At 55.1% G+C, this 24,938-nt stretch overlaps 1 protein-coding gene across 2 annotated transcripts in view; it reads left to right on the forward strand.

Moving 5' to 3' along the window:
- Nucleotides 1-24,938, forward strand: part of LRP1 (LDL receptor related protein 1) — an 86,026-nt gene that overhangs the window by 28,698 nt on the left and 32,390 nt on the right. For both annotated transcript variants that reach the window (XR_002731375.2, XM_023210723.3), the window contains exons 10-33: nt 312-455; nt 1,944-2,180; nt 3,369-3,549; nt 4,443-4,665; nt 5,811-6,012; nt 6,352-6,477; nt 9,252-9,392; nt 9,531-9,656; nt 10,409-10,525; nt 10,925-11,005; nt 12,648-12,815; nt 17,099-17,281; nt 17,712-17,912; nt 19,379-19,624; nt 19,828-20,025; nt 20,963-21,167; nt 21,349-21,513; nt 22,151-22,395; nt 22,680-22,811; nt 23,119-23,346; nt 23,572-23,746; nt 23,837-23,931; nt 24,175-24,324; nt 24,508-24,648. Coding sequence is in view for 1 of the 2 variants with exons in the window: in XM_023210723.3 (XP_023066491.1) it covers nt 312-455; nt 1,944-2,180; nt 3,369-3,549; nt 4,443-4,665; nt 5,811-6,012; nt 6,352-6,477; nt 9,252-9,392; nt 9,531-9,656; nt 10,409-10,525; nt 10,925-11,005; nt 12,648-12,815; nt 17,099-17,281; nt 17,712-17,912; nt 19,379-19,624; nt 19,828-20,025; nt 20,963-21,167; nt 21,349-21,513; nt 22,151-22,395; nt 22,680-22,811; nt 23,119-23,346; nt 23,572-23,746; nt 23,837-23,931; nt 24,175-24,324; nt 24,508-24,648 (4,110 nt within the window). In the remaining variant the exon portion in view is untranslated. The remainder of the gene's footprint in view (nt 1-311; nt 456-1,943; nt 2,181-3,368; nt 3,550-4,442; nt 4,666-5,810; nt 6,013-6,351; nt 6,478-9,251; nt 9,393-9,530; nt 9,657-10,408; nt 10,526-10,924; nt 11,006-12,647; nt 12,816-17,098; nt 17,282-17,711; nt 17,913-19,378; nt 19,625-19,827; nt 20,026-20,962; nt 21,168-21,348; nt 21,514-22,150; nt 22,396-22,679; nt 22,812-23,118; nt 23,347-23,571; nt 23,747-23,836; nt 23,932-24,174; nt 24,325-24,507; nt 24,649-24,938) is intronic.

Consider the following 24,938-nt stretch of genomic DNA (forward strand, 5'->3'; position numbering starts at 1 on the left):
CCGTCTACCCACTCAGCCTCTAGATCCCACTCTGTCCCTCCCATTCCCCTTGCCAGTCTGGAGCAGGAGAACCTGGCCATGGACAACCCTGGAACTCTCTCCCCTGACTACTGAAGCCCCCACCCAAGAGTCTGAAGGCTGGGTTGTTGCGGGGGTCAGAGGATTTCCACCCCTGTGGCTTCCAAATTCTAAAATGGGATAGCAAGCACAAAGACCACAGCCGCAGGGGGTGTGGTCAGATTCAGGAAGCCTTCTCAAGGCCTGGCACAGGGGCTCTGAGGGGTCCTGACAGCTCTTCACCCTGTCCCCAGTGAGGAGCCATGCCTGTGAAAACGACCAGTATGGGAAGCCGGGTGGCTGCTCTGACATCTGCCTGCTGGCCAACAGTCACAAGGCGCGGACCTGCCGCTGCCGCTCCGGCTTCAGCCTGGGCAGTGATGGGAAGTCATGCAAGAGTGAGTGACAGGGAAGGGGGTTCGTGCCCGTTGGGAGGCGGCAGGAGGGTATCCTCAGGTGTCCCCCACAGCCTGGCTACCTCTGTCTGACATGCAGGGAGATGAAGGAAGTGTCCCAGAGTGTACCTGCTAGTGAGGGCAGAGATGGGACTCGAATCCCCATTTGAAAAACGTGCTTTTCTCCCTCACCCACTGGACTCTGCAGAAAACTAAACTGATTCATTCAGCAAGTGTCTAGTGAGCAGTGAGCACTCACTACATGTTTGGCACTGTTCTGGTCATCAGGATTAAGCAGTGAACGAGACAGATGTTGTCCGTGGCCTCATGGAGCTTATAGTCTAGTTGGGGAAACAAGTAAATGTGTAACTTTAGGGGTAATAAGTGGTTATGAAGAAAATAAAACGGAGAATAGTCAGGCGTGGTGGCTCATGCCTATAATTCCAGCACTTTGGGAGGCCGGCCGAGGCAGGCAGATCACTTGAGGTGAGGCGTTCCAGACCAGCCTGGCCAACATGGTGAAACCCCGTCTCTACTGAAAATATAAAAATTAGCTGGGTGTCGTGGTGCATGCCTATAATCCCAGCTACTTGGGAGGCTAAGGCAGGAGAATCACTTGAACCTAGGAGGTGGAGGTTGCAGTGAGCTGAAATGGCACTACCGCACTCCAGCCTGGGTAACAGAGTGAGACTCCATCTCAAAAATTAAAAATAAATGAATAAATAAAGCAGATAATAAAGTTAATGAGGACAGCGAGGGCCTCTCTGAGGATGTGGCATTTGAGCCAAGCTCTCTGTGAAATGAAGAGGGCAACCATGTAACTCCCTGAGGGAGGAGCATGTCCGGCAGAGGGAATCAACAGTGCAAAGGCCCCGAGGCCAGCGTGAGCGTGGCAAGCCAGAGGGACAGCATGACGGCCAGCGGGGCTGAGTAGTGTGAGGGCAGAGAAGGAGGGAGGGGTTGGATTTTATTATAACTGGGATAGGAAGCTCATGGTGACTTTTGAGAATGGAAGTGACATGATTGGATTCACATTTGTATAAAAGTCACATAGCTGCTGGGTGGGGGATGGGCAGTAGGGAAGTAGCCAGGAGACTGTTTCAGTGTAGTGGGCAAGAAGTGATGTGGTTTGCATTAGGATGGCAGCAGAGGAAGTGGTAAACAATGATGTGACTCCAACATATTTTGAAGGTATTCCTTTTATACCACTGATTTCATGACTGATCAGTGGGCACTTAGCTGAAAACCTGCTATTCTTCCCTCATTTCCTACCCTTGGAGTGCAGAGGTCAGACCCTGGTATGTTGCGGCCAAGACCCAGCGTCCTGCATGTTAGTGTGTGTGTGGTCAGTCCATCTGACCCAGAGTCTCACCTCCCCAACATCTCCTGACCCATCACAGCTAGGGCATTGCAGCCCCTTGGCCACAGCCCCTGGGTGGGGATGATGGTCGTGTGTGTGTCTAACTGTACTCTGGCTTGTGCCTGCTGTAGAGCCGGAGCACGAGCTGTTCCTCGTGTATGGCAAGGGCCGGCCAGGCATCATCCGGGGCATGGATATGGGGGCCAAGGTCCCGGACGAGCACATGATCCCCATTGAAAACCTCATGAACCCCCGAGCCCTGGACTTCCACGCTGAGACCGGCTTCATCTACTTTGCTGACACCACCAGCTACCTCATTGGCCGCCAGAAGATCGATGGCACTGAGCGGGAGACCATCCTGAAGGACGGTACAGGCTCCTAGGGATGTGGCCTATAGGGATGGAAAGGGGCTGGGGCCCAGACATCTGTTTCTCGGTGCCCTCTCAGCAGGATGGTCCCCTGATGACCGGCTGGCTGTACTGGTTGGCATGGAGATGAGGGGATAGACAGATTGACCCCTGTGTGACCCCCTTCTTGGCTGAGCTGAAGAGGCAGGAGGATGGATGGGTTAGGCAGCATGGGCCGTCCTTGCCAGCCCTTGGGAAAACTCAGGGTCTCTCTGCATTGGCTCAGAGCCCTGGAGCTGCACACAGCAGACAGCCAGGAGACAACTGAGGTCTTGAATTGGAGACAGGCTTGCCAGATCAAAACAGGGCACACCCACACGTATGTGCGCACACAGGGTCTGTGCAGCTGACCTTACAGCCGCCAAAAACCGCATGCTATTGTGTCCTGAGAAAATTGTGTTTTGTGAATTGCATCCAGGTCTTCCCTCTTAGCTGCTTGGGCAGGTTCACAGTGCATCGTCTTTTTAATGTCTGTGTGAAGGATTCTGAGCTGTACGAGTTCTGCCCCAAATCTGCACTTGGGCCCCAGGATCAGGCCACCTCCTCATCAATCTGGCGGATGCCAGTTATAACCTTTGCCCTGCACCCCATCCACACTGCAGTTCAGAGAAAACCAACAGTCAGCAATCATATCATAAGACTTTGGGGAAATCAAAAGTAACTCATCAGGAAAAGATTGGGGATCCCTATACCAAGGGAACTGCTATTTAAAGGACACTTGGAGTGAAGCCTTTGGCTAAGTGAAAAAATCACTTCCTAATTTATTCATTTTGTTAGTTCAGGATTTTTAGGCCTAGGATATGATGTCACACTTGTGCCCAGAGCCACATACCCGTTGTTTCAGCTCTCCACTGAGGCACAGGCCAGATGCCCTCATGCAAGAGCCCACATCAGCCATGTAGTTTACTGTCTGCAATGGGTGGTTTTGAGAGGCTGGCCCCAATACAAATGGCAGCACACAGGGCCTTCCCCTATTCCTCTTCCAGCCTCCTGTTCCTGCCCCCATCCACCTATCTAGGGCCCCAGAGGGTCTCTGCACCCCTCTGTAGCCCAGGCTGCTCAAAGGTACCTGAGTCCGGGAGGGCCAGAGGCAGGCAGCTTTGAACTTCCTTTGAAGCTGTTCATCACTGGTCCCTCTTCCCCCAACAGGCATCCACAATGTGGAGGGTGTGGCTGTGGACTGGATGGGGGACAATCTGTACTGGACGGACGATGGGCCCAAAAAGACAATCAGCGTGGCCAGGCTGGAGAAAGCTGCTCAGACCCGCAAGACTTTAATCGAGGGCAAAATGACACACCCCAGGGCTATTGTGGTGGATCCGCTCAATGGGTGAGTCCTCCCAGGCCTTGGGGGTGGGAGGAGCCGGGAGTGTGTGGGCCTCAGAGAACTAGAAGATGAAATGGACAGGGAAGCAGGAGAAGGCAGCTGAGGCAGGATACTTTAGGAGGAATGGGAGGCTGCAAGGGGAGAAGGAGTCCCTGTCTTCAGGGAAATAGGAGTGATTCCTTAAACATAGAAGAAATCTGATCCTGTCACTCCCAGCTCAGAGCCTTCCACCAGCTCCCCTTACCCTGAGAATGAGGCCCACGTTCTCATCAGGCTTGCACAGCCCCACAGCGTCTGCCTGGCCTTTGTCTGACCTCATCTGCATCTCACTTCCCACACTTGAAGTTCTGTCCCCACTGCCTGCTGTCTCTTTCTCAAACAAGCACCCCAGCTCCTCCTGCCTCAGGGCTTTTGCTCTTAGAGTTCCTCGGCCTAGAACTCCCAGATATTTGCAGGACTGGCTCCTTCTCTACATCAAGTCTTACTCGTGCCACCTCCTCATGGTGGCCTTCTCCATCACTCTGCTCACACTCACCCCCACCTGCAGCCCGGTCACTCTCCACCCCATCACCCTGCTTTATTTCCCTCCTGGCCTTTAGTGCTCTCCATGTAACCTTGATTGACCTGTTTCTTGTGGGATGGGAGCTCCATGGGAGCGGGGACCTTGGCTGCCTTGGTCTCCACTGCATCCCTGAATGCCAAAACTGTGCCCAACTTATAGACACTCAACGGACATTTGTTGAATGGAGTGAATGAATGGAATGTGTGGCCCAGGGATGAGCAGGACAGGAGACCCCTTTGAGGAGCTCTGGGACAGCACTCATGGATTGGGATCACAGGGGAGGCTGTTGATGGGAGGGTGGGCCCACGTGGTGCTGACCAGTCACTGCCCACAGGTGGATGTACTGGACAGACTGGGAGGAGGACCCCAAGGACAGTCGGCGTGGGCGGCTGGAGAGGGCCTGGATGGACGGCTCACACCGAGACATCTTTGTCACCTCCAAGACAGTGCTTTGGCCCAATGGGCTAAGCCTGGACATCCCGGCTGGGCGCCTCTACTGGGTGGATGCCTTCTACGACCGCATTGAGACGATACTGCTCAATGGCACAGACCGGAAGGTGGGCAGGCATGTGCCTGTGTGTGGGAGTCTGTGTGCGTTGCTAGACCATGCTTGTGCATGGTTGAGGTTCTGTGTGAGGATGTGGGTATCTGTGTGTGTCCAGGCCTGTGTGCCTCGTGTATGTTTATCTGTGTGTCTATAGATGTGTACATCTGTGTGCTTGCATATCTTATATATTGTGTTACTTGTTTGAGTATTGCCTCCATTTGTGTCTCTTTGTGTCTCTTTGTGTTGTCCGTGAAGTTGACTGTCCACGTGCCGGTCTCTGCATACACATCATGTGCGCCTCCTCGTATGTGCACAGATACACGGCATGCCTTGGTGTGTGTCTGCGCTCTCTGCAAGTGTGAGTGCCTAGGGGTGGCGTATCTCCACACTTGGTCATTTGGGTTGTCATGTGCTTCATGAGTCATGTACATGTTCTAGTATATAAGGCCCTTCCTGATATGGCCCCTGACCCCCTCTCTGGTCTCTTGTCCCCCCCACTTCCTGCATCCCAACACTCTTTGAACAAGCAGCACTAGGCAGATTGTTCCTCCCAGCACACGTCACAGAGCATCTGCCCTCTGTGCCATTACTCATGCAGTTCATTCCACATGGAATGTTCACCCCAGCTCCTCTTCCCCTGGCAGAGTGCTCAGGGGCCACCTCCTCTAGGATGTCATCTCCAGACCCCTCTTCACACTGGATCACCCGTATGTGCCCTGCATGAGACAGTGAGCAGCTCACGGGCAGAGACCATGTCATTTTCACCTCTTAATACCTACTACAGCTCAGCCCGTAATAGATCCTGGTAAATGTTGAAGAAATGAATAGATGAATACTGACTGACTGCTCATTTGTGTGTGCGTGTGTGTGTGTTTGGGGCTATGAATGAATATGAATGAGCCCAGAAGAGGATGGTGAGGATGGTGACCAACCTCACCATCAGCATCCTTGCTGGATCACTCGATCGTCTGCTGGCTTCAGGATCTACCATCCTACTGTGTGCAAAGCTATCACCCCCAGGGGCTCCCAGGCTAATGGGGGAAACAAAGCAAAACCCATGCCCAGGACATAGACAAATGAATGTACAAAACAGTGATCTCACAGGCCTCCCTCAATTTTCTTACAACTCCTTAGTAACATCCTCTCCATCCCTAGATTGTGTATGAAGGTCCTGAGCTGAACCACGCCTTTGGCCTGTGTCACCATGGCAACTACCTCTTCTGGACTGAGTATCGGAGTGGCAGTGTCTACCGCTTGGAACGGGGTGTAGGAGGTGCACCCCCCACCGTGACCCTTCTGCGCAGTGAGCGGCCCCCCATCTTTGAGATCCGAATGTATGATGCCCAGCAGCAGCAAGGTACCCCCTTGGGGCTAGGGGTAGCGTGGGACCTAGAAGGGGTCGTGGGACCTAGGCAGGGATTTGAGACTTCCCTGTGGGTGAAGGCACTTCCCAGGGATCCTAGGCTCTGACTTTTGAGGATCCTGAGACGAGAACTCCCCCAACACAATCTGATTCTCTGTTCCCCATTTCCCTTCCTGCCCCATGTCTGTGTCTCCTGTTCTTCAACATGATCTTCTTCCTCTCCATATTTCCTCTTTCTGTCCCCGTATCTTAATGTGTCTCCTCCCCTATCCCTTCTCTGGCCTCTCCTGACCTCCTCCTCCCCTTGCCCTTCTCCATGGCCCCTCCCCACAGTTGGCACCAACAAATGCCGGGTGAACAATGGCGGCTGCAGCAGCCTGTGCTTGGCCACCCCTGGGAGCCGCCAGTGCGCCTGTGCTGAGGACCAGGTGTTGGACGCAGACGGCGTCACTTGTTTGGGTATGAGGGGCCTGGCCAGGTGGGAGTGGGAAGCAGACCCCAGCAGGTGGATGCCGCAGAGAGGGGTGGGGAGGCTCCAGGGTCCCAGTCAGAGATTAAGGAGGCAATGAGGGGCCCTGAGGGGTCCAACAGGAATCAAGGGAGGGGGTGAGCAAAGGCTCTGGGGGCTAGGAGGGAGTATAGGGAAGATGGGAGGCTGGGAGGGACTTGTGAGGGGATGGGGATTAGGGGAAACTGAGTGAAGAATGGACAGCTCTGGATGGAAGGAGGAAATTATCCTTTACTTCTTTTAAATGTATTTCTCCATTACTTAAGTAAAATAGTAATAGTTCCAAATATTGGAAATTACTTTGGGAGGCCAAGGCAGGCGGATCACTTGAGGTCAGGAGTTTAAGACCAGCCTGGTCAACAAGGCAAAACTCCGTCTCTACTAAAAATACAAACATTAGCCAAGCGTGGTGGCAGGTGCCTGTAATCCTAGCTACTCGGGAGGCGGAGGCAGGAGAATCACTTGAAGCCAGGAGGCGAAAGTTGCAGTGGGCCGAGATCATGCCACTGCACTCCAACCTATGCGACAGAGGGAGACTCTATCTCAAAATTAAATTAAATTAAATTAAATTTTAAAAAAAATATAATATATATGTTGGAAACTAGAGAGGAGAAAAAAGCCCAAATCCCACCAGTGAGCAGTACTACATTGTTGGCACTGTGGTGAAGTGAACACCATTCTTTTTTCCTCAGGGGGATTATGTTGTTTTTTACATAGCTATAATCATCTGTTTATAAAATGTCTTCTGCCCTTTTTGGTTCAAGTGTCACCGCATTTTCTGTGTTATTATTGCATGATTTTAATAAGCCTTGTTTTTTATAAAAGTGGGTTGTGTTCATTGTAAAACTAAATAAGTAAGGCCGGGCACAGTGGCTCACACCTGTATGTAATCCCAGCACTTGGGGAGGCCGAGGCGGGCGCTGCACATACTGTTCTGTTTCCTGCTCTTGTCACTTGACAGTATGTAACGAGTATGTAAGCTGCATTTTTAATGGCTAAAATATCTTTCATTTGGTAAATATAATGTAATTTACTCAACTGTTTCTCTACTGTTGGATGTTTAGATTGTTTCCAGTTTTTTGATATAATCCCAACCCACACTTGTTGAGCGTGGACTATGTGCTGAGCATGGACTATGTGCTCAGCATTGTCATAGACATTTCCCTTGCAGTAATTTGTTTACGCCTAAAAACATCCTGGTGCGAAAGATGGTTTTATTATCCCCATTTTACAGAAAAACTGAGGCCCAAAGTTAGTGCAGGATTTAAACCCAGGAAGTTTGACCCAGAGCCTGTTTTGTAATCATAACTCTGCTATTTCTCACATCATCATGCCTGCCCATATTCTGGATGGTTTCCTTAGGATAGAATCCCAGAAGTGAAAATGGGTCAGTGCAGCCATAGTGTACAGCTAAGAGGGAGTGGCTGGGGTCAGGAGAGGGCATTGGCTGAGGGGGTTAAGGAATGGAGGGGCCAAGGTAATGGGAGGATCATCCACATGGAAGTTGAAATCACCAAGAATTGGCCGGGCGCGGTGGCTCAAGCCTGTAATCCCAGCACTTTGGGAGGCCGAGACGGGCGGATCACGAGGTCAGGAGATCAAGACCATCCTGGCTAACACAGTGAAACCCCGTCTCTACTAAAAAAAATACAAAAAACTAGCCGGGCGAGGTGGCGGGCGCCTGTAGTCCCAGCTACTCCGGAGGCTGAGGCAGGAGAATGGCGTAAACCCGGGAGGCGGAGCTTGCCGTGAGCTGAGATGCGGCCCACACAACCCCGCCCGGGCGACAGAGCAAGACTCCGTCTCCAAAAAAAAAAAAAAAAAAAAAGAAATCACCAAGAATTGAACCAGGAGTGATTTTGGAGAAAGTGCTGGTGAGCCAGGAGCTAAAAACCCTTACAGATGACAGGGCGTGGCCTGGGAGCCTTCCAGAAGTAGAGGTTGGTGTAGAAGCATGATGTAAGGGGAAGAACAGTCCAGGGAACAGCAGTGAGGAGCAAGGAGGACACATACCAGCCTCCAGACCCATGGTCCACGGGATATGGGAGGGGAAATCGCCACCCATGGGGCCATGGGAATTTTAAGAGATTAGAGAGGAGTGAGAGATGAGTCAGACCAGGCAAATGCACAGCTATGAGGTCTGGAGACCGGGCTCACACAGGAGCCTGCACTTGTGGAGGTTACCAAGGCACAGACAAAGGATGTCGTGATTTAGCTGCTAATGGGCCAAGACAGATAGTGATGGTGAGGTGTACATGCTGGGGACAGGAGGGGTGGAGCCTGTGCGATTCTGGTGCCTGTCTTCACTCCTGCTGGTGGGGTCGATGAAACTGTGAAAGAAAAAGTCCAGGGACCGGGGCAGGGCCCTGGGGTTCCCGGAGATGACTTCCAAGGGGCAGTTCATGGAGAAGGCAGGGAAGGAGTGGGGAGAGCCTGTTTCGTGGGGACAGCGGTATAGAGGCGATGGGCTCTCTTGGACACCATTTGATTCTCAGGTCACACTGAAGTACAGCAAGTATTAAGTAGAGTAAACATTACTATTATTGCTTGGGAAAGAATTGCAGTTTCCATCCAGATAATTTGTTCATGAAGAATTTTGTACTAGAAAAAATTACTTTGTAATTTTTGTAAAATAGTAAAACAAACAAAAATGGTACAAAGGGCTTAGCACTTGTCCCACGACCGGGGTCTGACTTTCCCCCTCATGCTCCTGTGGTGCCCACAGCGAACCCATCCTACGTGCCTCCACCCCAGTGCCAGCCGGGCGAGTTTGCCTGTGCCAACAGCCGCTGCATCCAGGAGCGCTGGAAGTGTGATGGAGACAACGATTGCCTGGACAACAGTGATGAGGCCCCAGCCCTCTGCCGTGAGTCACCCACCCTGCCCCACCCTGTTGGATGGCAGACCTGCAGGGCAGCCCAGCTCTGGCAGTGCCTATCCCAGAGCGAGCAGGAAGCTGGGGTCACCCAACCTCTCGCTGACCCCTGACTCATTCCCTCCCCAGATCAGCACACCTGCCCCTCGGACCGATTCAAGTGCGAGAACAACCGGTGCATCCCCAACCGCTGGCTCTGCGACGGGGACAATGACTGTGGGAACAGTGAAGATGAGTCCAATGCCACTTGTTCAGGTGTGGAATGGGGCTCAGACCACACTAGGCACCCCTCAGTCAAGGAGGCAGGGGAGATGAGGGGTCAGGCCTGGGAAAGAAAGAAAAGAACCCAGGGGCCTGGTTCGGTGGCTCATGCCTGTAATCTCAGCACTTTAGGAGGCTGAGGTGAGAGGATCACTTGAGCCCAGGAGCTCAAGACCAGCCTGGCCAACATAGTGAGACCTCCCACTCTCTACAAAAAATTTTAAAAATTTGCCAGGCGTGGTGGCGTGTACCTCTAGTCCCAGCTACTTGAGAGGCTGAGGTGGGAGGATCACTTGAGCCTGGGAGGTTGAGGCTGCAGTGAGCCATGGTCATGTCACTGCACTCCAGCCTAGACAAGAGTGAGACCTGTCTCTAAAAATAAAGTAAAATAAAGGAGGAAAAGAATTTAGGGCAGAGGGGATGGAGCCCTGAGCGGGAGGGGGGTCTGCTATCCCCTTCCCAGCCTGGGAAACTGAGAGGGCTGAGCTTGCAGGGGATGGAGCACAGCTCTAGACTGGAGAGCAGGAACAAGGCGGGTAGATCTCCTCCTGGGAGGATACCAGAGACCCCTTGAGAGAAAGAGTAAAGCATCCAGTAAGACCAGAGAGACGGTTTTGAATTCTCTAAGAGAAATGGTTTTGGATCCTTGGAAATAAGGGACATCAAAGGCAGAGAATAATAGGGAAGAAGAGGCAGTGAAGAGAGGGTCAGGACAACGAGTACTCATGCCCATCCCTGCCCCCCAGCCCGCACCTGCCCCCCCAACCAGTTCTCCTGTGCTAGTGGCCGCTGCATCCCCATCTCCTGGACGTGTGATCTGGATGACGACTGTGGGGACCGCTCTGACGAGTCTGCCTCGTGTGGTAAGAGGGATGGGCAGAGGGAGTCAGGCTGAGCCTGGGGAAGGGGCATCCTGAGAGCATGCCACTTGGGGGTGCCCGAGACACCTGCGACTCAGTACTTGGGTGGCCTTGAGCAAGTTAATCTCGGTGGCCTCTGTGAGAGGAGAGCCCCATCATCACAGCATTGTGTCTCAGCAAACTCATGCAGGAAAAGCACTCAGCACAGGTCCTGTGTCTGCTGACTCATGGGGATGAGTGAGTGAGTGGAGTTTCCAGCAGAGGCACTGCTGTGGGGCCTTCCCCACCCTTCCTGACTGGGCTAAGGGCTGCTGGTTATGGGAGGGCCCCTGCACTCACCTGCCCAGTACCGTGGTGCTGTGTAATCTTGAAGGCCCTACTCAGCTACTTTCTTTCTCACAGCCTATCCTACCTGCTTCCCCCTGACTCAGTTTACCTGCAACAATGGCAGATGTATCAACATCAACTGGCGATGCGACAATGGTAAGAGCTTGCTCTCTTCACCTGCCAATTCCTAAGACAGCTGGAGGCTACAGCCAGGCCCTTCAGGGAAGGCAAAGGGCTTCAGAATCCAGCGGGGCCTCCCTCCAGGACACTGAAGCCCTGCTGGGTTGCCTGGGAGAAAATAGAAGTCAGAAATGCCAGGAGGGAGTCACGATGGACCCAGAGGAGACCCTAGCCATCACCTTTTAGTGTCGTTCCTACCCCAGGCAGGGCCTGAGCTGCCCACCCTCTAGTAGGGCTCAGGGGCCAGGGAGAGACGAGACGAGTGAGATGGGCCAGAGAGGCAGAGTGAGGAGAAACTAGGGTCTGATTCCTTTCTCCCTGCAAACCCCCATCTCCTGGAGTCCTTGGTGCACCCCTCAGGCTCTAGGCTTGAGGCTCAGAAGCCCACCTGGCGGTTAGCCATGGACCAGGTGATGTCAACCTCGAGCCACCAGGGCTATTGTGTGTGTAAATGTGCGGGCAGGTGACCGCCGTGTGTGGTGTCTTAGGGCTCTATTGGGTCTGCGTTGTGTTGTGACGTGCTGCCCCATTGGTTCCTGTCCCATTGGTTCCTGTCCCAGCTGATGTGTGAGCAGATGTGTTGGGTCAGTGCCACGTTGCCCCTCACCTTTGCTGTGTCTCGCGTGCCAATGGTTGCCCCGGCGGTTTCTGTGTTTCAGAGAAGGATTGTGGGGACGGCTCTGACGAACAGACCTGTCCTGAGCCTGCCGGTCAGTGCATAGAAGCACATGCACCATCACCCAGAGCCCAGCTGGCCCCAGCCCCCTGCAGGTTCTCCAGGCCCCCACTCCAGAGCTGCTAGGATGTGAAGAAAAAGCAACAGAGAGGAGGGAGAGCAGAAAACAGGGAGAAAGCACATAGTGGACAGGAAAGAAGCAGAGAGGGCAGAGGGAGCCTCTCAGGAAAGGAGATAGCAGAGAGATGGTGACAAGAAGGCCAAGATGTAGGGGGAGGAGAGAGTTAGAGAAGCAAATCCAGTTGGAAAAGAGGCAGGAACATAATCCAAACTGCAGTCTCTACCACATGTCCCATAAATGTGGAGGGTCAAGTTGAGCAGCCCCCACCCAAGGCCGAGAAAGCAGGAGCTTTCTTCAGTCAGCCTCAGTGAGCTTGGCCCAGAAGTGGCCCCCACCCTTGCCAGCCACAGGCAGGGCCCCTGTGAGCCAGGCACCCAGAGCATGGTACTCAGCAGTGCCAGGCTCAGGGCAGGCCTGTAAAGCTCGTCTCACCCCATTAGAGAGGCCTTACCTGTACCCCACCTACCTCTCTCCCTCCAAAACTAGAGAAACCCCTGCCTTTTCCCCAAAAGCAAGCAGACCCCTGTTCCCACACCTGCCAGAAAGGGGAAAGGAATGTTTAATGTTCCCTACACCCAGCCTTTCTGAGCTTCAGTGAGGGGCCCTCCAGGACCCTTCTCCTCCTCCCCATTCCGACCACGTGGGCCATGGTGCATGCTGCAGTCTATGCAGTTTCTGTGTCTTTTCTGTTTGTTATTTTCCCAGCGGGGGGGTTGGGGTGGGCCGAGGGTGGGTTCTGGGCAGGGGGCCCAAGCTGGGATCACAGAGAAGGCTGCTCCACCAACTCCCTCTTTGCCTGTCCCCTTCTTCCCTCCCCCTAGACAATGACTGTGGGGACAACAGTGACGAAGCCGGCTGCAGCCACTCCTGCTCTAGCACCCAGTTCAAGTGCAACAGCGGGCGCTGCATCCCCGAGCACTGGACCTGCGATGGCGACAATGACTGCGGAGATTATAGTGATGAGACACATGCCAACTGCACCAACCAGGGTGGGCACCGGGGGCCCGTGGGGCGGGGATGAGATCAAGCCCCCTGCATCAGACACCCAGCCCATCCATCTTTCAGACCCACGGTGTGTCGGCCACCATCTGGGAGCCAGAGGTAGCCTAGGCATGGCTCTTGTCCTTCAGGAGCTCCCGGTCCTGTGGGAGAGGGAGGTTGCCAAAAAATCTTTGCCACACACTGTTAATATCATGTGCTTTGCAGTTGGTGGCCTTGGGTTTGAGCTCCAGCTCTGCAGCTTATTATCTGGGTGGCCTTGAGCAAGTTACTTAATCTCCATGGGCCTCCGTGAGTTTTGTCTGCAAAGTGGGGTAATAATAGCACCAACATCACAGCGTTGATGTGGGGGTTTAGTGAGATCATGCACGAAGAGCACTCAGCACACAGCCTGTGTTTGGTAAATAGTAGCTTGAGAAAAGGATGCTGCAGGCAGGGATGAATGAGCATGAGGAGACAGAGGAGAGAGGGGCTGGCTCCACAGGCTCCCAGTGCCCCGGCCTCTGGAGCCCAGCCTCGGGGGCGGTGGAGGCCTAGTTTTCTGGAGGGATGGGATGTTTTCCTCTCAAGGGATGCTGACTTTCTAGCTCTGGCCTATTATTACCATGGAGGAATGTAAACCCAGGGTTGCCTTGACTTCAGGAGAAATCAGATGTGCAGATTTTTATGTGGAAACTACCAAACTTTTAACACTACAGTATTAGTTTCTCTCGTCTCACAGTTCTGGAGGCTTGAAGTCCCTGACCCAACTGTTGGCAGGGTGGGTTCCTTCTGAGGCCGTGTGGGAGATTCTGTGCCAGGCCTCTCCCCAGCCTCCGTGGTTTGCTGGCAATCTTTGCAACTCCTTGGCTTGTCAAAACTTGACCCGATCTCTGCCTTCATCTTCACACGGTGTCCTCCCTGTGGGCATGTCTGTCACCAGATCCCCATTTCCCCTTTCTGTGAGGACACCTGTCATATTGGATTAGGATGCACCCTTATGACCTCATCTTAAGTTGAGCGTCTGCAAAGACACTATTTCCAAATAAAGTCATATTCACAGGTATTATGGGGTAGGACTAATATCTTTTTAGGGAATACAATTCAAGCCATACCAACTGGCAGTTGATTTTAGAAGTTTTAAAAGGCTGGGTGCAGGCCAGGCATGGTGGCTCATGCCTATAATCCCAGCACTTTTGGAGGGTGAGGTGGGAGGATCACTTGAGGCCAGGGGTTCAAGACCAACCTAGTCAACATAGCGAGACCCCATCTTGAAAAAAAAGAAAAGGGTTGGGTGTGGTGACTCACACCTGTAATCCCAGCACTTTGGGAGGCAAGGCAGGAGGATCACTTGTTTCTAGGAGTTTAAGACCAGCCTGGGCAACATAGTGAGATCCCTTTCTCTACAAAAAATAAACAAAATTAGCACATGCCTGTAGTCCTAGCTACTCAGAAGGCTGAGGTGAGAGGATCACTTGAGCCCAGGAGGTTGAGGCTGCAGTGAGCTGTAGGCTGGGTGACAGAATCAGACCTTGTCTCAAAAGAAAAAAAAAAGTTTAAAAAAAACTACAGACCAAACTCTTCCTGCAGGCCTTATCTGACCCATGGATCATCAGATTACAGCCTCTGCCTTACAGAGTTAGGGCACATTCCCACCCTAGTAGGAGAAGACTGGACAGCGTCGAGTGCCCACCTTGAGCCCCGCCCTGAGAGGGAGGACAGCTAAGGCTACAGGAAGCTCAGGAAATAGTCTCCAGGGCCATCTCTGTGAAGGGGAGGGTAAGGGGCACAGGTGATATCCCTTGGGGTTCTGAGAAGGGGCCTCTAGAGGCTGCGTGGTGTGGTGAGAAGAGCTCCCTGCCCCTCCCAGATAAGCTGGGCAAATTTGGACAAGTTGCTTCCCCTGAGCCTGGGCATCCTCCTGTATGAAATGAGCTGAGGTATGTGAGGCCTGGCGTAGGGGAGCAGGATATCACTACTGGTAGCAGTTGTTAACTATGGTATGAGCTGGATGATCTGGGACCATTCAGGAGGAGTTGTGTTTAGACTGCAGGTAAATGGACAGGAGGGAGGGTCTTCCAGTGGGGATGGCATGGTCTGGAGAATGCTGTCATCAAGACCTACAGGGTGAAATTGAGCACTTCTGTAGGGTGAGAGTGGTGCCAGGTGGGGCCATTCAAACCAAAGGAAAGGCTAATGCAGGGACACTGGGGAATGAGGCTGTCCTCAAAGGGGGCAGATGATGACAGCAGGTGTAAATCAGTAAGAGGCTTGATTTGGGAGGCACTGGGAACCTTTGAAGGATTTCCAAGCTGGAAGGTGCTGCGATGTAGGAGGTGATTTCGGAACACAGCCCTGGAGGAAGATTAGATTGAAAAGAGGTTCAGGGGCCCCAGGAAAGGAAAATCAGTTCAGAGACTGTTGCTGAAAGTCCCGGCATGAGATGAGAGCATCAGCCGGGACCAGGGTAGGGAAGGGGGAGGAGCGGGGTGCCTGTGGCAGCATGAGTGTATGAGTGTGAGACTCCACCAGGCAGTGCTCCTGCTCCTCTCCAGCCCTCCTGAGTCAGATCTCAGGACAGCAGCCAGAGTGATCCTGACAACGTAAGTCAGATCATGCCCCAGCCCTACCCTCGAGCCTGTACTGCACCCTTGGAACGAATGCCAAGCCCCTCTGCATGGCCTGCAGGGCCCCCTCCCCTACCCCTCTGACCTGCATTCCTGCCCTCCCCTCCCCCTGCACTCTACTCCAGCCGTGGTGTTTCCTTTTTTTTTTTTTTTTGAGATGGAGTCTCACTCTGTTGCCCAGGCTGGAGTACAGTGGTGCAATCTCGGCTCACTGCAAGCTCCGCCTCCCGGGTTCATGCCATTCTCCTGCCTCAGCCTCCGGAGTAGCTGGGACTACAGGCGTCAGCCACCTCACCCGGCTAGCGTTTTGTATTTTTTTAGTAGAGACGGGGTTTCACCGTTTTAGCCAGGATGGTCTCGAACTCCTGACCTCGTGATCTGCCCGTCTCGGCCTCCCAAAGTGCTGGGATTACAGGCTTGAGCCGCCGCGCCCGGCCTAAAATTCTTTATAAATGTTGTCTTACTTGTATTACATTTCAATATATGGGCAAATCTTCATTTAATTTTTTCTTTTTTTTTCCCCTGAGACATAGTCTTGCTCTGTCTTGCCCAGGCTGGAGTGCAGTGGTGCGATCTTGATTCCGGTTTCAAGCCATTCTCCCATTTCAGCTTCCCGAGTAGCTGGGACTACAGGCGTGTGCCACCACACTTGGCTAATTTTTTTTTTTTTTTTTTTAGACGGAGTTTTGCCCTTGTTGCCCAGACTGGAGTGCAGTGGCACAGTCTCGGCTCACTGCAACCTCAGCCTCCAGGGTTCAAGCAGGTCTCCTCCCTCTGCCTCCCGAGTAACTAGGATTATAGGTGCATGCCACCATGCCCGGCTAATTTTTTGTATTTTTAGTAGAGATGGAGTTTCACCGTGTTAGCCAGGATGGTCTCGATCTCCTGACCTCGTGATCCGCCTGCCTTGGCCTACCAAAGTGCTGGGATTACAGGCGTAAGCCACTGCGTCTGGCCTGTATAGCGTTTTCTGAAGTGCCAGCATAGTCCTGTCTCGGAGATGAGACTTTGCAGCGGCTGTTCTCTTTGCCTGGAGTGTGCCTCCAGGGATCCTCTGGGCTCACTCGCTCTTCATGCAGGTCTCTGCTCAGATGCCTTCTGCCCAGAGGCCTTCCCTGACCATCTTACCTGACAGATCACCCCCATCGCTCTCAGCCTTTACCCAGCTTTATCTCCGTAGCTTTATCAATACCTGAAATTACAGTCGAGATTTATAGGTTATATCTTGTCTCTGTTCCCCATTAGAACCTAAGCTCCGTGAGGGTAAGGACTTTGTCTGGTTCAGTGCTGGCCCCAGGACAGTGCCTGGCACACAGGAGGCACTCAGTAAACATTTGTGGCATGAATGAATGAAATAGAGGCTAAGGTGGTGGGCATTTGGGCTCAGGCCTTAGCGAATTGCTTCTCCAGTCGAGATCTCCTGTGTCAATGGGGGGATTAGATGAGATGATTGTGGGCCCTTGGAGGTGTGATGCCTCCTGAATCTACTACTGAGTTGGTGCTTCCAAGGAGTGTCAGCAAAACTCGGCAGACTCTCCAGGCCTGCCTCTGCTCATAGCCCCAGGCTGGGCATACCGGGGTTGCAGGGCGGCTTGCAGGGCGCAGGGATGAGGAGGGCTGACCTGGGCAACCCCTCCCTCCTGAGGCCCTCTACTGTCCCTCTGCAGCCACGAGGCCCCCTGGTGGCTGCCACACTGATGAGTTCCAGTGCCGGCTGGATGGACTGTGCATCCCCCTGCGGTGGCGCTGCGATGGGGACACTGACTGCATGGACTCCAGCGACGAGAAGAGCTGTGAGGGAGTGACCCACGTCTGCGACCCCAGTGTCAAGTTTGGCTGCAAGGACTCAGGTGAAGAGGAGGGTTGGAGGGCATCTGGAACAGCACAATGTGGGCAGGAGGAGACCCTGTTGAGAGCAGAGTAGCGGCAAGGGGGATGGCACTGTGCTGTGTGGCATGGGGCTGGGGACAGTGCAAGGCAAAAGGCAGTCTAGAGGAAGCTTGTGTATCGTGGGTGGGGGAGGGCATGAAGGGCCAGGGCCCGCACAGCGGACCCCAGGAGCCAAAACCCTTGCCAGAGTTGAGCTTCAGCACCTCCTGCTGCAGATTCCTGCCTTCTTTGTTGCCTATGTGAATTTGACCCAAAAAGCCTCAGGGTTCCTCGTGGACCCCACAGCGTTGCAATCCTGACCCTATTAGAGAAGCCCATGGGGCCTGGAAGGAAGGGCAGGGGGAGCCCCAGTCCCCAGGCCTGGGCCCTCATAATGCACCTGTCCCTCAGCTCGGTGCATCAGCAAAGCGTGGGTGTGTGATGGCGACAACGACTGTGAGGATAACTCAGATGAGGAGAACTGCGAGTCCCTGGCCTGCAGGCCACCCTCGCACCCCTGTGCCAACAACACCTCAGTCTGCCTGCCCCCTGACAAGCTGTGTGATGGCAACGACGACTGCGGCGACGGCTCAGATGAGGGCGAGCTCTGCGGTGAGACCTGGTCCCAGGAGAAGGGTGGGGAGGGTGGCTGGGTAGGAGTCTGGGCCAAGGCCAGTCTGGGGGGGGGACCTGAGTCTAGGAGAGAGCAGCTCTGGCAGCCGGGCAGGCAAGCAGCACCCAGAGTGGTCACCAGCAGCCTGTGTGGACCTAGCGCTCCCCATGGCGCTGTGCTGAGCAAGCCACACCATTAGAGCAGTTTATCCCCAAGGTATCCCTGAGGGCCAGGAGCTCTGTTATCTCCATTTTACAGATGGGAGCACTGAGGCATAGAGGGGTTCCATAGTGGTCCCCCAGACCTGGGCCAAGGTCGCACAGCTCCTAAACTGCTGTGGAGACATGGACCCCTCGCCCACATACATACCACAGAGAGGTGTGGAGTGGTCTTTTGGAGACGAAGACACCAGGATTGAGTGCTGATGGTCAGGGCAGGCTTCCTGGAGGATGTGGGGATTGCATGGGGTTCCCAAGGACAGGCAGAACTTGCAGAGTGAGTGAGAAGGCATGGGGGCAGGTGCGGTGGCTTCATGCCTGGCATTCCAGCACTTTGGGAGGCTGAGGCAGGCAGATCACTTGAGCTCAGGAATTCGAGACCAGCCTGGCCAACATGGCGAAACCCTGTCTCTACTAAAAATACAAAAACTAGCTGGACATGTCTGTAGTCCCAGCTACTTGGGAGGCAGAGGCAGGAGAATCACTTGAACCTGGGAGGCAGAGGTTGCAGTGAGCCAACATCCTGCCACTGTACTCCAGCCTGGGCGACAGAGCGAGACCCTGTGTCAAACAAACAAAGGCAAGGGGAGGAGGGTGCCCATTCAAGACCAAAAGAAATGAGGTTGGGGGAGTCCGGGAGTCAGGGAGGACCATGTGGTGTGACTTGGGGATAAGGAGCAGAGCAGCCTTATCTGGTCCTCTTAGCTAGGCAGAGCCCCCAGTTCCTTGGAAGGGAGGAGTGGAAGATAAGGCCACAGGGACTGGCTGGGAGAACTGCCTACAGGCCATCCGTCAGGCTGGCAGGTTCCAGGGTGTGCCAGAGGACCCAGGGCAGGACAGGCCCTACCGCACCCCACCCCAAACCCCTCCAGATCAGGAGAGATCAGCACAAGGAGACTGGACCTAAGGACCTCCCAGGGTCCCTCCCAGGGAGACAAAAAGCTGGGGCCCCCGCCCTGGGCCCAAGAAGGGGGGGACATATTGAGACCAGACAGAGCTATTGAGGGGTGCTCCCTGTGGGAAGGGGAGGTATGGTGCCAGCTGGTGGGTGCAGGGGTCCCAATTCTGGTCCTGAGGGAGCCCAGGAAGTCTTGGGCTGAAGCTCAGCAGGAATGGAGACAAATGGGGCGGTGGGCAGGGCACGAGGACTTGGTCCAAGCTGCCCAGGACTTGGCCCAGCAGGGCTGTGGTCTTGCCTTGTCTCAGCTTCTGACCCTGGGTCTGTTCCCTGCCTGCCCCTCCCCCAGACCAGTGCTCTCTGAATAACGGTGGCTGCAGCCACAACTGCTCAGTGGCACCTGGCGAAGGCATTGTGTGTTCCTGCCCTCTGGGCATGGAGCTGGGGCCCGACAACCACACCTGCCAGATCCAGAGCTACTGTGCCAAGCATCTCAAATGCAGCCAAAAGTGCGACCAGAACAAGTTCAGCGTGAAGTGCTCCTGCTATGAGGGCTGGGTCCTGGAGCCTGACGGGGAGAGCTGCCGCAGCCTGGGTGAGACAACAGTGAGGTGTGGCGGGGCAGGCCGAGGCAGGCCTCTGAGCTGCAGTGGGTTGGGCTTGATGGCCAGGTGCCAAAGGCTGAGTTTTCCACCCTAGCCCCCAGTGCCGGGACCAGCAGAGACCTGCCTGCGCCCGAACGGGTGGCACGCAGGCAGCTAGCCCCCTGCTGACCCCGTCACATCCCTCCCACCCTAGACCCCTTCAAGCCGTTCATCATCTTCTCCAACCGGCATGAGATCCGGCGCATCGATCTTCACAAAGGAGACTACAGCGTCCTGGTGCCCGGCCTGCGCAACACCATCGCCCTGGACTTTCACCTCAGCCAGAGCGCCCTCTACTGGACCGACGTGGTGGAGGACAAGATCTATCGCGGGAAGCTGCTGGACAACGGAGGTGACTACCGATTGCTGCCCGGCGGGATGCACGCAGGCGGAGCACTTAGGCGCTAGGGGCACTGCCAGGTCCCATCCAAGTGGCCCCAAAGCAGAGGCTTAGCTCCCCCATCCCCCACACTTCTGTTAATTGGGTTAGATTTTGCTGTAGGTCTCCATGCCTGACGCCCCGTCATTATCGTCAGCAGAACTGCCAGCCTGATAATTAACAAAATGATCACCCTTACCTTGGAATGGCCTGAAGCTCTGCTCCCCAGATCTGGAATTGCAGGCTTGAAAGAAAAAAGCCATTTAGGAGAGGCATACCTGAACCCTGCCTTCTGTCCCAGGCAGCTTGGCGCACCCCAGACTTCCAGACTTCCTTCAGTCACACACGATAGTGAGTGCCCACTGTACTCACTGGGCAGTGGGCATGAAGCAGTGATCAAAACAGGCTCTTTTCAGTTGTGTGGTCAAGGAAGGTCCCCTGAGAAGGTGACATCTGAGCAAAGGCTTGAAAGAGGCACGTTTTACTAGAGAAGTTTGTATTGTTTGTAATAAGGAAAACTTGAAACCATTACAAATTTCCATCAACAAGGGGAGGCTAAGTAAACTGTGATGATATTCACACTGTGCAACAGTCTCTAAAACAATGAGGCACACACATAATGTGTTAGCGTGGAAAAATCTTTATGGCAGTCACTTGAGCTCAGGCAGTTGAGGCTGCCGTGAGCCATGATCATGCCACTGTATCCAGCCTTGGTGACAAAAGACCCTGTCTCAAAAAAAAAAAAAAGGTTAGGGAGACAATAGGAGTCCTACTCTTGAATATGGGCACATCAGAAACTTTGGCAGAGGTTCCAGGGTTGAGGGTGGGTCATTCAGGGCTCCCAGGATTTCACACATTCATGCACAGCTCCCCAGGAGAGGCTAACCTCTCACTGCCCTCTCTTCTCCAGCCCTGACTAGTTTTGAGGTGGTGATTCAGTACGGCCTGGCCACACCCGAGGGCCTGGCTGTAGACTGGATTGCAGGCAACATCTACTGGGTGGAGAGTAACCTGGACCAGATCGAGGTGGCCAAGCTGGATGGGACCCTCCGGACCACTCTGCTGGCCGGTGACATTGAGCACCCAAGGGCGATCGCACTGGATCCCCGGGATGGGTGAGGACCCTGCCCAGCCCTCTCCTGGCCCCATGGCCCACCTGAAGTCCCATTCAGCCTGGCCAGGGACACCTTACTTCTCAGTGCCCTTTGCCTCCTCCTACTTTCTACCTAGGATCCCACCACAGTCCCTCCCTGAGGGCCCCAACTTTAGCCCTCCTGACCCCTCCCCACTCCCCAGGATCCTGTTTTGGACAGACTGGGACGCCAGCCTGCCCCGCATCGAGGCAGCCTCCATGAGTGGGGCCGGGCGCCGCACCGTGCACCGGGAGACCGGCTCCGGGGGCTGGCCCAACGGGCTTACTGTGGACTACCTGGAGAAGCGCATCCTTTGGATTGATGCCAGGTCAGTGCCCTCTATGCCCTGGGGAGGCCCAAGTCTGTGGCAGCAGGACAGGGTGAGGAGGGAACTATGGTGACAAGGATGGTGAGAAGGCCCGAGGGATCTAGAACTAGGAACAGTGGCAAAGGATTGGACACAGGAGAAGGACAGAGGGGCGTGGGGAGACCGGGGCTGAGGGGAGGGGGCGGGTAGAGGAGGCGGAAGCAGGGCCGTCAGCTGTGGTTATTCACACTGTACCGTCCTCTCCACTCCCCTGTCCTCTCCCTGTGTTCCCTCTGCTGGGGCTGTGTCTGCCCAGAGCGAGGGGAAATTTCTTTCTAATTGGTCTGCCCTGGGAGGGTGCATTTTTCTGACTTTCATCAAAGCCCTTAGTGCTGACAGCAGCCCTGGGGAGAAGTGACTGAAAGATTCCCTCAGGGCTTGGGAATTGGGGCCTGAGAGCTGAAACCTGGACCTGTTGGGTTCTCACACCTTGGTCATTCTGTCTATCTGCTCTGGCCAGCAGGACTTAGGGGAGGGAACGGTCCTGTGCTCTTCGTTGGGAGGGCTGTGGCCAGGGCCCAGAGGATGGGCGCCGGGGCAGAGCTCTGAGGGCTGAGTTCCCGGCTGGCATCCTCATTCTGCTCCATCATGCTCTCAGGTCAGATGCCATTTACTCAGCCCGTTACGACGGCTCTGGCCACATGGAGGTGCTTCGGGGACACGAGTTCCTGTCGCACCCGTTTGCAGTGACGCTCTACGGGGGGGAGGTCTACTGGACTGACTGGCGAACAAACACGCTGGCTAAGGCCAACAAGTGGACCGGCCACAATGTCACCGTGGTACAGAGGACCAACACCCAGCCCTTTGACCTGCAGGTGTACCACCCTTCCCGCCAGCCCATGGGTAAGGGGCTCAGGGCCTCGAGCAGCCGGAAGGGAGCCAGCAGCCTCTTCAGAAGCTCTAGAAGCTCTTAGGAGAGGAGAGGGCAGTGAGAACAGGAGCAAGTGTGCTGGGACGGCAGGGGCGGGCCGGCTGTTGACAGAGGCACTGTCTAGCAGCAGAGGAGGGTCTAGCAGTAGTGGCTGCTGGAACAGGGGGAGGAGAGTGGGTGAGGGAGGGGTGGTCCATGTAGGGAGCAGCAAGTCACAGGATTATCTGGCTTCTTCTCTTCTCCACCCTGCCCCCAGCTCCCAATCCCTGTGAGGCCAATGGGGGCCGGGGCCCCTGCTCCCACCTGTGTCTCATCAACTACAACCGGACCGTGTCCTGTGCCTGCCCCCACCTCATGAAGCTCCACAAGGACAAAACTACTTGCTATGGTAGGAGCCCCTCCCTCCAGAGCCAGTGAGCAACTGAGGCTGGAGGGAAGGCTGCAGGCCCCAGGCTCCTGGTTGTCAACGAAGGCAGAGTCCCAGTCAGGAGGGTCCCAATAGGAGAGGCTCCAGAGACAGCCACTGTGAGAAGGGGCTACAGGTCTGCCAGGGAGGCTGCACCCAGTGGGGTGTGTCCATGGAACCAAGGGCCAGTAGCAAACAGACAGATCCAGAAGAAGGCAGGGCCTGAAACCAGGTGGGTGGGAAGCACAGAGGCAGGGACTGCCTTCAGTGACCAGCCCGTGCCCCACAGAGTTTAAGAAGTTCCTGCTGTACGCACGTCAGATGGAGATCCGAGGTGTGGACCTGGATGCCCCCTACTACAACTACATCATTTCCTTCACGGTGCCCGACATCGACAACGTCACAGTGCTAGACTACGATGCCCGCGAGCAGCGTGTATACTGGTCTGACGTGCGGACACAGGCCATCAAGCGGGCCTTCATCAACGGCACAGGCGTGGAGACAGTCGTCTCTGCAGGTTCTTCCTGGCCCTGGATGCCCACCAGTGGACATGGGCACCCCCACCCACCCCTTGCTCCCAACCCTGGTCTCCTTGGTCCGAGTGGTCCTTCTCCCAGTCCTGTTGCCCCTCAGTGCTCCAGCCTGGTTTCCTGATCCCTTTTCTCCAGAGAGCACACTGGCTCCCCTCCTGACCCACTGCCCTGCAGACACCCAACAACCGACTCCCTGCTTGTGCCCTCAGACTTGCCAAATGCCCATGGGCTGGCTGTGGACTGGGTCTCCCGAAACCTGTTCTGGACAAGCTATGACACCAATAAGAAGCAGATCAATGTGGCCCGGCTGGATGGCTCCTTCAAGAACGCAGTGGTGCAGGGCCTGGAGCAGCCCCATGGCCTTGTCGTCCACCCTCTGCGTGGGTCAGTCTAGGGCCCAGGGCCAGGGAGCATGGGGTGTGGGGCTGGGAAGAAGAGGACCCTGACCCTTCCCTCTTGGTACTTTCCCCCCAGGAAGCTCTACTGGACCGATGGTGACAACATCAGCATGGCCAACATGGACGGCAGCAATCGCACCCTGCTCTTCAGTGGCCAGAAGGGCCCCGTGGGTACGAGCTTCCCTGCCCACCCCCACAGCCTTTCCCTACTTCCTTGACCAGGAGGTGCTCACAGGGTCCCTCAGGTGCCCCTCAGCCTCCCCAGAGCCGCAGCTTAGTGCCTGTTCTCACCACCTGCCCCCTCGCCCCCCCCCCCCCCCACACAGCCACACATCCTTACACACATCCTCTGCTCCCATCCCTGGATCCCCAGCCCTGGGCTAGACTCCCTGGCAGTGACACCCCCTTTTCCAGGTCTGGCTATTGACTTCCCTGAAAGCAAACTCTACTGGATCAGCTCCGGGAACCACACCATCAACCGCTGCAACCTGGATGGGAGTGGGCTGGAGGTCATCGACGCCATGCGGAGCCAGCTGGGCAAGGCCACCGCCCTGGCCATCATGGGTGAGGGCTGCTGGGTGAAGCAGAGATGACGCAGAGCAGGCCAGGCCAGACCTACCGGGAGACGGGCTGGCTTGGGGCAGAATCTCACCACGTGGGGGGCCTGATGACTTAGAGCCAATGGGCCCTTCAGGAGAGCTGGGTGTGGGGCCTTCCCAAGGGTCTCATCCCCTCCTGCTGCCCCAGGGGACAAGCTGTGGTGGGCAGATCAGGTGTCGGAGAAGATGGGCACATGCAGCAAGGCCGACGGCTCGGGCTCCGTCGTCCTGCGGAACAGCACCACCCTGGTGATGCACATGAAGGTCTATGACGAGAGCATCCAGCTGGGTAAGTGTGAGGCCGGGCGGCCGCTAGGGTCTCAGGGGTAACGGGAGGCTCCAGAGCTGCAGGCTGCAGGTCCATGGGGCAAGGGAGTAAGTGGGTTAGGCTGCACCCACCACCCAAAGGGATTCCTTGTTTCCTTCTCACAAAGGCACCTTATAGGCTTCCAGCAGCCCTGTTCATAAGGCCAGGGGCCCAGGAGGACATAAAACCTGAGAGCCGGGTGGGGTGATGACTCCCATTAGGTCCAGGGTAAAGGCAGTGACCATTCTGTTTCTAAGCAGCCCAAGCCTGAC

This window comes from Piliocolobus tephrosceles, chromosome 10 (genome assembly GCF_002776525.5).
Source record: "Piliocolobus tephrosceles isolate RC106 chromosome 10, ASM277652v3, whole genome shotgun sequence".
Lineage (NCBI taxonomy): Eukaryota > Metazoa > Chordata > Mammalia > Primates > Cercopithecidae > Piliocolobus > Piliocolobus tephrosceles.